The 11,624-nt window shown below is 35.8% G+C and overlaps 1 protein-coding gene and 2 pseudogenes across 1 annotated transcript; all 3 read left to right on the forward strand.

Moving 5' to 3' along the window:
- The first annotated feature begins 4,483 nt into the window (after positions 1-4,483).
- On the forward strand, positions 4,484-7,485 carry LOC120141454 (annotated as a pseudogene).
- A 49-nt stretch (positions 7,486-7,534) lies between these two features.
- Positions 7,535-8,056, forward strand: LOC120141422 (oleosin S1-2-like). Its single transcript, XM_039156299.1, has one exon. The coding sequence runs from the start codon at positions 7,685-7,687 to the stop codon at positions 8,054-8,056; it is 372 nt and encodes a 123-aa protein (XP_039012230.1). The 5' UTR covers positions 7,535-7,684.
- Positions 8,057-9,662: 1,606 nt separating this feature from the next.
- LOC120141455 lies at positions 9,663-11,624 on the forward strand (annotated as a pseudogene).

An 11,624-nucleotide genomic window follows, 5' to 3' on the forward strand; every position in this document is an offset into this window, starting at 1 on the left:
AAAAGCTAAACTTTATCCTGCGTGGTGGGAGGTCGATAAGGTTAGTATTTATTTTTGAATATTTTAAAGGTGTTCATAAATAAAAATTTGATGTGCGCAATTGAATTATTATTTATGATTGCAGGTGTTTATCCCTGTTTTGGAATGTCATCATTGGCTTCTCGTCGAGCTTCAACTCCCATCCCTGAAGACAATGGTATATGACAGCATGTTGAATTACATATCATTGTTTGATTTGAGAGATATTATTTGTAAGGGATGGAGCGCTCATTTGGCTAAATACTTAGATACGATTGATTATTGGACTAATTCGGGAAACAAAAAGCCAAAGAAGTTCAAAATTACAATGATCAGAGACGAGACCGCGCCACAACAAACGCAGGGAGCCAGAGGGGATTGTGGTCCTCTCGTATGCATGTGCTTGGAACGTTTGACGACAGGAAATAAATAGTTTCTACCTCCCACAGATAGGATAGAGGTGCAGTAGGCTTGTGGTTTCGACATTTTATGGCTAGAGCGATATATGCGAGACGCTGCCTACCTGCATCCGCGTGCTGAAAGCGTGCATAAACAACACAAATTGGTAAGTTTGAGCAAGTGTTGTTAACATATATACTCTTTGTTGGTTTGAAAATGTTTGGTTAAGTACCTAGATAATTTGTTGTTTGTTGGTTTTAGATGTGTAGAAAGTGTTGTTTGAGCAAATGTTTGGTTTCTGCATGTTAATCCTGATCCTGAAGTGAGCTGCGTTAAATTGATGTATTTGTGCATAAACAATTGTCTGCGTGAAATTTATGTATTTGTAAAAGTTGATTTGTAAAGTTGATTTGTTTAATTGATGAGGAAATAAGAATTATTTTTTGCTTGTTTAATTGATTTGTAAAAGTTGATTTGTTTAATTGATGTGTAAATAATTATTATTTTTTGATTGTTTAATTGATTTATAAAAGTTGATTTGTTGTTTTTAAATTTCAATCTGCATTATGTTGAAGGAAAAAAAGACATGTTGAAGGTACACTTTCACAACGCGAAAGTCAAATTCGCGTTGCGATAGTTGTGAAAGTTAAATTCGTGCTTGCGATAGTCAAATTCGCAACACGAAAGTCAAATTCGCAACGTGAAAGCCAAATTCGTTTGCGTTGCGATTTTCGCGTTTCGAATTTGACTTTCGCAATAATTCGCAACAAAAAATCTGATAAGTGATAACAACTGAACATATCATAGCAATATTCAAACTCAAGTTACTAATGAATGTCTAACTGAAATGTATGCATTCACATATAAAATACACATAATACAACGTTTGCATTTAAAAATCACTTAAGTTAATAAGTCCCAAAAGGTGAAGCCGGTTGTGATTGAGATTTTGATTTTGATTGCGATTTTGATTTCCTTTTGCTTGGCACCATATGTGCTTTGGATTTTGATGAGGATCCATATTTGGGTAGAGGAAAAGATGATTGTGATGGCACTGGTGATCCACAGGTCAACTTTGTATGACCACTTTCCTTGCACCGGCTACATGTCGAAATCCTCTTCTCTTCACCCTTAGACGGTATACGATCGTGATTTTTTGGTCGGCCAGGAAGCATGCTATCCATGACTGGTGGCAAAACTGTTTGTAAGTCATCTGGTATGTCCCACTCAGAAGGATGTGGAATAGGGTAGATAATCTCGGCATAAGTCTGTCGATATACTTCTATAGTGTAGCAATCCATAGCGTATGCACTTGAATCATCTTGGTTTAGATGAAGTACAACTTTTATAACATGGCCATACGGATAACCAGATGTTTGCCATTTCATACAACTACATGTCTTTGCATTTAGATCGACAAGCCCATTTAAGTTATTATCCAATACTTCAAACAAAGTGTTTGAACATGGTTCAACTCTCTATCAAGTTGACTTCACAACACGTTTCGTTATCTTTTTTTCAGTCCATGGTGTAACACGATGTTCCAATGTTCCCGTAAGCTATTGGCAGTATCCCATTGTTAGCATCCATAGCTACTGCTAATAAGTTTACTCCAAGGTATCGACCTTTTAAATGTGCTCCGTCAACTACAATAACTGGGTGCATACAAGTAATAAACGAACAAATCTACAAAATAATATACACAAGACATAATCATTTAAATGTGAAATACATGTAACTAACAAAAATGAGTCAAAAAAATATATTGATTTACTAACCGCAGCACCAATGGCGATAAACAGCAACTCAAAGCGTCCATATCTATCTGTTTTGATATGAGTTACCGACCCATGATTTTTCCGCTTTAAATTGTGATAATAAGGCAGTTTCCAAGGCATAACATTTGGCTCTCCAAGCTTAAGAATATGAGATACTAATCTTGAACCTAGCATTCATGTCAGTCATAATTTCATGTCCCCGATATACCCTGCCATTCAAAAATATTAACACGGCCAGAAAACCACCCAACACCTTTCTGTTTGCCTGTCTATGGTGAGGAAAAACTTGGGTTCTTGAACATGTATGTTTATCAATAAAAGTCCTAACTTGAAACATTTCACAATCTTTTATCCTCTTTGCAATCAAACGCCACGTACAGTTTTGTCAATCATACACTTGTTTCGAAAACGATCTTTGCTTGGTTGTTAACTTTTAGTTGATAGCCATCTTCCACACATTTCGTATACAAAGCTATCTTCAAGTCTTCCTTTGTATCAAAACAATCATCTTCTTGATACGAATAACTTTGTGTAACAATCAACTGCTATCTTTACCAACTCTTCTTCCGTATCTGAAGTAATTCTGGCATATTCCAGTTATACTCCCGTGACATTTTCTTCTTTTTCTTTTCTTCGGGGACTTCTTCTTCTTCTTTTCTTCTTCAAGGTTATATAAATTACAGAATGGATGTTCAACATGTTCATTCACAGTCGTAATTTCCTCCTCATTATTATCAATAATATCTTTCTCGGCAACGGCTGTTTCATCATCAAAATTTGGGTATTGACCAATATCAAAATCATTACACGCAGTGTCTGTTTCTTCTTCTGAAACATCATCAAAATTTGAGTATTGACCAAGATCAAAGTTCGGGTATTGACCAACATCAAATTTCGAATACTGGCTAGTACTCACAATTTTTTTGTTGGCTCATATTCGTCTAACTGGTCAATACGAAAATCAGAATTTTGTGCTGAAAGTTGATTGGGATTTGGATTAGGAAAAGGTTGTAGGTTTTGAGATTGTGTTTGATATTGTGTTTGGTATTGGAAATGTGGTGAAACAAAATTTTCTTGGTGATGAAAATGTGGTAGAACCATTAAATTTTGAGGTTGATAACAATGTTGTACATTGTGAGCACCATAAACTGGGGTTGAAGAACTTAGTTGATTACTATCCGCTACTGACCCAACTTCACTACTTCTAGGTTCAACAACATACAATGTAACATCATCTTCTTGCGAAACACTAATGTAAGCAATGAATCGTTCAACATCTTCATTGTCGGTTAACAAATAAACTTTACCTTTTCTCTGATAAGATAGCCTAAATCCACTTAGAGGCTCTAAATTCAATTTCTTTGCAACACGTAACATTAGAGTTTCATAAGTTAATTTTTTTAATGACAGTTTTAGTGAAGATTCATGGGTAAAGACATATATTGTAAACACCATGAACATTCTCCCATGACCTCCAAAACACAAATATATCCAAACATGATCAACATTAGAGATTTCATTCTACAAATTGTAATTAATTTACTAAACAAACGAGCTATAAACTACATATCATCACTAACTTAGAGAAAAACATACCTTTATTAAGTTGATAGTTAATAATTTGGGAGAAAAAACATTGAAAAATTATATAGAAATAAAATTATGTAAAAAAAATTAGAGATGAGGAAGGATGTCGTTGGATATAGGAACGGATGTCGCCGGAAAGAGTGATAGATGGAGATAGAATGAGTTGCGATTTAGGGATTTAGGTTATAAGTTGATGCTGCTGCGTAGTTATATACCCAAAACATTTGTGTTGCGAAACTAAAACCTGTTGTGAAATTAAAATTCGTGTTGCGAATTCAAAAATCGAGTTGCTACAACAAAATTCGCGTTGCGAATTCAGAAATCGAGTTGCGAATTTGAAATTCAGTGTTGCGAATTTGAAATTTAGTGTTGCGAATATGGAAATTGAGTTGCGAAATTAGAGTTCGAGTTGCGAATTTGTTGGTCATTTTCGCAAATCCAAAAAAATTAATTAAAATCGTATATTATAAGACATTTTCGATCACTTTCACTTTCTTTAATAGTTTAGTAAGGAGTTTATGTATTAAAAAAATGTTTTTTTAGGACATATGTGGGTTTGATTTGAAAACATCAAAACGGGTAACAAAATGGATCCTCCAACCCCGGAAGTACCAAAAGTAAAATCCTTTAAACGGTGTGTCCAAAAACCTCCGTAAACCCACAGTTTTTAAGAACTAAAGAGGAGAGAAAGCCAGAGAGAAGACGCAAAAAAGAAACAAAAAATGTTTCAAAGCAGAGTGGTTGCTTCAATTCTAAAGAGAAACAAAGCTATACTCAGTAGCTTAACATCCAATCTCAGGGGAACCTCTTCCTCCCGTTTGTATTTCATATTCTTCTGCTTATGCTCCGATTGCTAATTCATTTGCAAGGAACTCCTTTTATGGCTTTAGATCTCTTCCGAAGGTTCCTTTTTTTCTTCTCAATTTCGATTCTTTATTTACGTTATGGACATGGGTATCCTTTCCTCTTTTCTTTTGCTTTAGATTTCGAATGAATCAATTGTAGTTTAGCTTATTTTATTGTTGACAAAGGATGCGATTGGGTTGATTTCTCTCTTGTAGTTTATTTTTTAAAGATTGTTGTTGAGAAAATGGAATACCAAGTGACTTGGATCATCCCATTTTTTTTTGTTTTGTTTGATTAAACTTTTGAGATGAATGATGGGAATTCGTTTAAATTAAAAAATTTCATCCTAAAACCACGTTATGAGTTTTATGGAAGCACATAGGATTGGTCTTTGATTCTATCATAAACGATGCGTTCCCTGTTCTAATTTAAATAATTATTAGGGATTTTGTGCAGTCTTACCTTTCTATAGCTATCAAGAGGCTACATTTATCTTTTAATTATCTCGTCTGGCATAAATACTTGAAGGTGAAAATGGTGTTTCAGCTCCCCTTTTTTGCATTATATGAAAGAATGTTGTTTCTGCTGTATATTTTCTCTTAAAATTATGTAAAAGAAAAATAATTATTTGCTCTCCAAATGTTTTGTGAATGTCACTAAAAGGGAGTTCTTTTATTTGTTTTAGGATCATCATGTGTCGTCTTTCAGGAGAATGTCCACTGTGGCCTCTGTCGGCGCTGAGGAGGGATTAAAGCAATTAGTAACTGCAGGTCCGCGTGCTCAGAAAATGGTGGGGATATGGCTTTTTGGTTCTGCTGCATGGGTCTTTAGTATGGTGGTACTAGGTGGTGTCACACGACTAACACGATCTGGTCTTTCAATGACTGATTGGAAATTCACTGGGAACCTTCCTCCTCTATCTGATGAGGATTGGCAGCAAGAGTTTGAGAAATACAAGCTGTCACCAGAATACAAGCGGTATGAGAAAAAATGTGGCATAATGATGTATTCGCTGTTATAATTGTAGTTTCACTTCCAAGTATTTGTAGTTTGAAGCCCTAGGTAAACTTGTCTCGTAAATTATATTTTACCTGTTATTTAGTTTTATTTTAAATAACCTCTATCGTGCAGAGTAAACAAAGGGATGAGCATTGAAGATTTTAAGTTTATATACTGGATGGAATATGCACATCGAATGTGGGGGAGAGCCCTAGGTGTCATGTTTGCATTGCCATTCTCATATTTTCTTCGTAAGGGATATATTACCGTGCCTCTTGGACTAAGGCTCTCTGCCCTTTTTGCTCTTGGTGCTGGTCAGGGTTTAATCGGTTGGTGGATGGTTAAAAGTGGATTAGAGGTGAGAAATAATCCAGATTCTCCTAATTTAATTTCACCTTTCTTGGTAACTTTGAGTGCAAATTAGTATTGTTCACTGCACAAATAATTTCTTCATACAGGAACCTGCTTCTGAATATGTCGAGCCACGAGTGAGCCCTTATCGACTTGCTGCTCATCTTACTTCAGCATTTGTTATTTACGGTGGCCTGTTCTGGACTGCACTTTCTGTTGTAATGCCTCAACCTCCTGCTGAATCATTAACTTGGGTTCAAGGGGCTGCCAAAGTCAGGAGACTTGCAATTCCAGTGAGCCTTATTGTAGGCATTACCGCTGTTTCTGGAGCATTTGTTGCTGGAAATGATGCCGTATGTAATTATTTTTGTTCATTTCTTGCATCTCTTCTTTCACAATAGCTTTAAATCTTTTCTGCCCTTGCCGATGAGCACTTTGTGTATCCTTTCATTTCCAGGGCCGTGCATACAATACCTTTCCAAAGATGGGAGATGTGTGGGTTCCTGATAATATATTTGAGTTGAAACCAATAATCCGAAACTTCTTCGAGAATACGTCCATGGTGCAGGTAATTTGTCTTCTATAATATTTCCTGGCGATTGCACTTGGTCCTCTTATAGTTGCTTAGATAAGGGAAACGATTTAAATGCAGGCATCAGTTCATTTATACTGGGTAATCTGTTCAAAGTATATCTGTGAAGCTTGAATTGTCACTTCAATTCAATTTTATTTTACATTGATTGAAGACAATGATACTTATAGTTTTGATGCAGTCAACTCGAAGAAGCTCCATATACACACGCATAGTGCCCTTTTAAACTGGGATTCCTTTGCACTTGCTCTGCACTAAGATTTGCATGGCTTGAAATTGCATGAACGTAAAAATAATGCATGGAGTGCCAATTTTACAACTATTTCGCTAACGGATGGTATACGTATTTCTTGTTGCAGCTTGACCATCGTATCCTTGCAACTACCAGTTTGATCTCCATTTTTGGTTTATGGTGGTGGACCAAAAGGCTGGACGTCCATCCGGCTATTCAATCTTTGGTCGGAGCCTCTTTTGGCATGGCTGCTCTTCAGGTGACTCTCCATTTCGACCCTGTTTTTTCATCCGATAGTACTTGTATATATGACATATAATAAACTCTATTTTTCAATATTACAGGTAACATTAGGTGTCTCAACACTTCTATCATATGTGCCTGTTTCACTAGGCACTGCACATCAGGCCGGGGCCTTGACCCTTCTAACACTGATGCTACTGCTCACTCACACCGTGAGGAAGCCATCAATGTCGCTTCTGAAAACCCTGCCACAGGTTGCAAAGATAGCTTGATATCCATTTTTCGAGGATATTACATTAGATTAATGGAACAGATCGATTTGTTATTCGATCCTCTTATTGTTCTGTATTAATCTTCCATTTTCAGACCCTGAGTTCATTTTGTAAAGACCTATGTAATAAAGAAGAAGTTAATTGAAAATCGTGGGAATTGTTGTCTCATGTGCCTCATTGACTAACCTCATGCAAACCACTTGTCGTTTGAATGGCATAATGGCCGACACATGGAAGAGCCAAATACCTACACGTAGGTTCCAAGAAACACCTAAACAGCACGTCTTTTTAGCCAGACTTGGGTTATAAGATCAAAGAATCAATCACTTTCTCAAGGTGGAAAAATAGAAAACAGAAGTGTAGATCAATGGGAGAAAGGCTTGAACAACAGCAGAGTGGGAGATCAATGATGTTGGCAGCAATTGTTGGTGTGGCCCTGACTGCACCGCTGCTGGGAATGATGGGATTCAGCTTCTTGGCAGCATCAACACTGCTATTTATAAGCTCACCTCTGCTGCTACTGTTCAGTCCTCTGCTGCTTTTTGTTGGGTTGGTTTTCATGGTTGCTTTGGCCGGTTTCGCCATTGCTGCAACCATGGGTTTTGCAGGTGTATCGGCTCTAGTATGGATGTATAGAGAGATAAGAAGAAGAAGTAGTTTAGGAGCTGGTTCCAGTAGGGGTGGGTCGGTTCCAATCAAGTATTTGCACCAAAACTGGCAAGAGATATCAACCATCTGAACCACTGCTCCAATGTTCAACTAATGAGAACAAAGATCATTGCCTGGTCTGGTCTGGTCTGATAATCATGTGTGAATGTGTTGTGTTTGATTTGAGTTTTTTTTCCTGTTAAAAAATAGAAATAAGTTGGTATAATGATATTATGTTGAAATGTAAACAAACTTTGTAATTTCCTTTACATATTCAGAATTGAATGTTTTGTTTTATTATATATATACACACACACATTTCTTGTCTGGCTCAAGACCTGTCCCAAGAACACAAAACATTGAACATGGTTGTTTTTTTCCCTTCCTTGAATATTTTCTAAATTTAATTATAAAAATATTTTTATACACATTTGCGTAATTTTTTATCTTTGCACTTTCTTTATAGCTTCATATTTTTCTTCAGTTTATACTATAATATATTTATTGGTAATGGTTTAAAGGTTTGACTCAACGTTGCTTTAGGTATATTTTTTTAAATTTGACTGAACAACTTTCTTCTGGGTGCAGCCATTAATGGATATTTTTTTTGTCATATTAATAATTGAAGATGTTGGATTTGCACTGTTCTTTGTCCTCCTCGAGTTCTGCTTTAGCCATTAATGGGTGGCAGTTTCTTCTTCTTCTGTTGCAATCAATTGTTCCTTGCTGGTATCAAGAAGAATTAACTGTCACACCAATAAAATCTAACAAAAAGTAACAGTAATAATAAAAATAAAAACTAATTAAAAGTTAGATTATTGTATTATAAATTTTAAAAATTAAATGACCAAAATACAAACGTTCTAAAAAGTTTATTATGAAATATTAATATACTTTTATCTTAAACTTTAAGCCTTATAAAAGAAACAAAGAAAAAACAGGCACTTCAAATTACTAGGAGAAATTACACTAAGAAAACGGAGAATCAGAACTTAGCTACGCTACATATAATCCCGTAAATAAGAAATGGGAATCCCTCTCATTCGTACGGTCTCGTTGTTGAGGGTTCTCCTCCTTACCAAAAGGAAAAAAAAAGTCTTTTTTTCTTTTGGGGGGAAAGAAGAGCATTTTGTTTCCTATTACTAATTATAATATTTTTTTGGGTATTTTGATTCACAGACATTTCGAGATTTCAGAATGTTCGTAATAAAGGTCAGTTCTTTCTCTGATCCGTTGATGTTTTGGCTAGTTTTTTTTTTGTTCCTTTTGTTGTTTGAGATTGTTTATTAACCATCCTTTGATGTTAATATTTGAATATAATGTGTGCTATTGATTGTTTGGAATTTGAATCTGTTAATTTTTTCGTGTATTTGATGTTGTTGGCTTCTGTTTGATGCATAGAAGTCATGGAAATAAAAAAAATAGTTTGGTTTTATTATAGTATTAATTGATGGATGAGTATGCTAGGAGAATCAACTTGAAAGATGAGATCTTTATTTGGAATGGTATTACTTTATTACAATTTCAAGGTATTGTATGCTTACTTGTTAACATTATGCATTTTTCTGGGAGCAAATTTCAATTGTGCTGTTGTTTAGACATTGAGGAATTAAGAACCAAGCACGTGATATTGTAATGCATTTCTATATTAATGGCTATGGTGAACTTTTTGCTCTTTTGATAATTGATGGGTGAAGATGGATTACAAGCAGCGAGTTGGAGTTCAATCCCTCGTTGAGGTATGCTATTTTTCGTTCTAATGTTTTACCCTTCTTTGTGGTCAGGGTATATAGTTTTTGAGTTGCTAATTATTCATTTTTTTTATTGTTTCTACCCTGCATTTTGTTTTAATGATTGTTGTGGCACAGATGGGATCAGTAGACAATAGGTCAATGCTTGATCTCGATGATGAGTGCCTCCTCTCCCCTGGAAAGGATGTTCAAAAAATACAAATACCATTTACTGATCAACAATTACCACTTCCTGATGGTTTCCTCGTTCTTTATAATAAAATGATAAGAAACCGTGTCTATGGTAGCATAAAGACCGTAGTTTTTTCTAATAAACTCAACTTGCTCATGCCTTTTGGGCCTCTAGCAATCCTGGTTCACAGGCTGACAGCCAATAATGTGAGATTTTTTTTTTGCTCTTTGCTTGCTTCATATTATTTTTCATGTAAGGAGTATAGTTGCGAGGTGGATTGCAGGGGTGGGTCTTCTTTCTAAGCTTACTGGGTATAACACCTTTGGCAGAGCGTTTGGGTTATGTGACTGAGTATGAATTCATTTTCTTTCATTGAATTTGTTCTTTTGGTGCTATCGATTGTTTTATTGGCATTTAACATTGCCATTTCTTTTGATTGAACGTAGGCAGTTGGCTTTTTACACTGGACCTACAGGTACTTATTATTCTTAATTGTTATGGATTTTTTAAAACCCTCTTTTAAAAATTTTATCTATAAATTTATTGTTATTAAGGGCCTTTAATATGTTGAGATCAATTGCAGTTGGTGGTCTTCTAAATGCTACGTTTGGAAATGCAACAGAACTGATTATTTCGATATATGCACTGAAAAGTGGAATGACGCGTGTTGTTCAGCTGTAATTGTTGGGCTCAATTTTGTCAAACATGCTTCTTGTTCTTGGGTGTGCGTTCTTCTATGGTGGGCTCATGTATCGTAGAAAGAATCAAGTTTTTAACAAGGTAAGGATACATCGGTATGTTGCCTGCATTAATTTCCGCTATTTTTCTGTCTTGTCGCTCTAAACAAACCTAAAGTTTCATCCAGCCCACAGGCATTGTCAATTCAGGACTGCTGCTGATGGCAGTCATGGGTTTACTATTCCCAGCTGTCCTCCAGTACACACACGCTGAACGGCAAGTCAGGAAGTCAGAGTTGGCTCTTTCAGGATTTAGCAGTTGTATTATGCTTGTAGCCTATGCTACCTATCTTTTTTTCCAGTTAAGGAGTCGAAATGATTTCTATTCCCCTATTGATGAGTTTGGTTATTGTTGTTTTGGCATCTTTTGAATATGATAAGTACTTTGTTTGCTATTTCGCCCCAAAAGTATTTATTGAAGAATATGAAGTGTTGTGGCAAATGGTATGATATCAGGAAGGAAGTCGCAATGGGGAAGCCTCAGATACTGAAGAGGATGAAGCTCTGGAGATCACCAAATGGGAATCCGTGATTTGGCTTACAATCTTGACTGCTTGGATCTCCATTCTATCAGGCTATTTGGTGGATACGATACAGGTAACGATTTTTTTTCCGGTGATTTGCATTTCTAAAATTATATTCAGAAGGATATAGGCTGATTACTTTTACCGTCTTTCTCCTTTCTGATTGTTGTTTATCAGGGGGCATCTGAGGCATGGGATTTATCAATTGCATTTATCAGTGTTATCTTGCTCCCCATTATTGGAAATGCCGCAGAGCACGCAAGTGCTATCATGTTTGCCATGAAAGACAAGCTTGTAAGCTATTCTCTAACTTTCATTTCATAGAATTTGTATGACATCTAATTAATAAACTTCTTTTCAGGATATAACATTGGGAGTGGCGATAGGATCATCAACTCAAATTTCTATGTTTGGGGTTGGTCCCGTACATTGGATGTGCTCATTGTCTATTAATATTACATTTTGTTTTATATAA

Source organism: Hibiscus syriacus, unplaced genomic scaffold, assembly GCF_006381635.1.
Source record: "Hibiscus syriacus cultivar Baekdansim isolate YM2019G1 unplaced genomic scaffold, ASM638163v2 tig00110809_pilon, whole genome shotgun sequence".
Lineage (NCBI taxonomy): Eukaryota > Viridiplantae > Streptophyta > Magnoliopsida > Malvales > Malvaceae > Hibiscus > Hibiscus syriacus.

What these genes read in the sequence shown, in the direction of transcription:
- LOC120141422 (XM_039156299.1), top strand. Translation starts at nt 7,685, where the DNA reads ATGGGAGAAAGGCTTGAACAACAGCAGAGTGGGAGATCAATGATGTTG.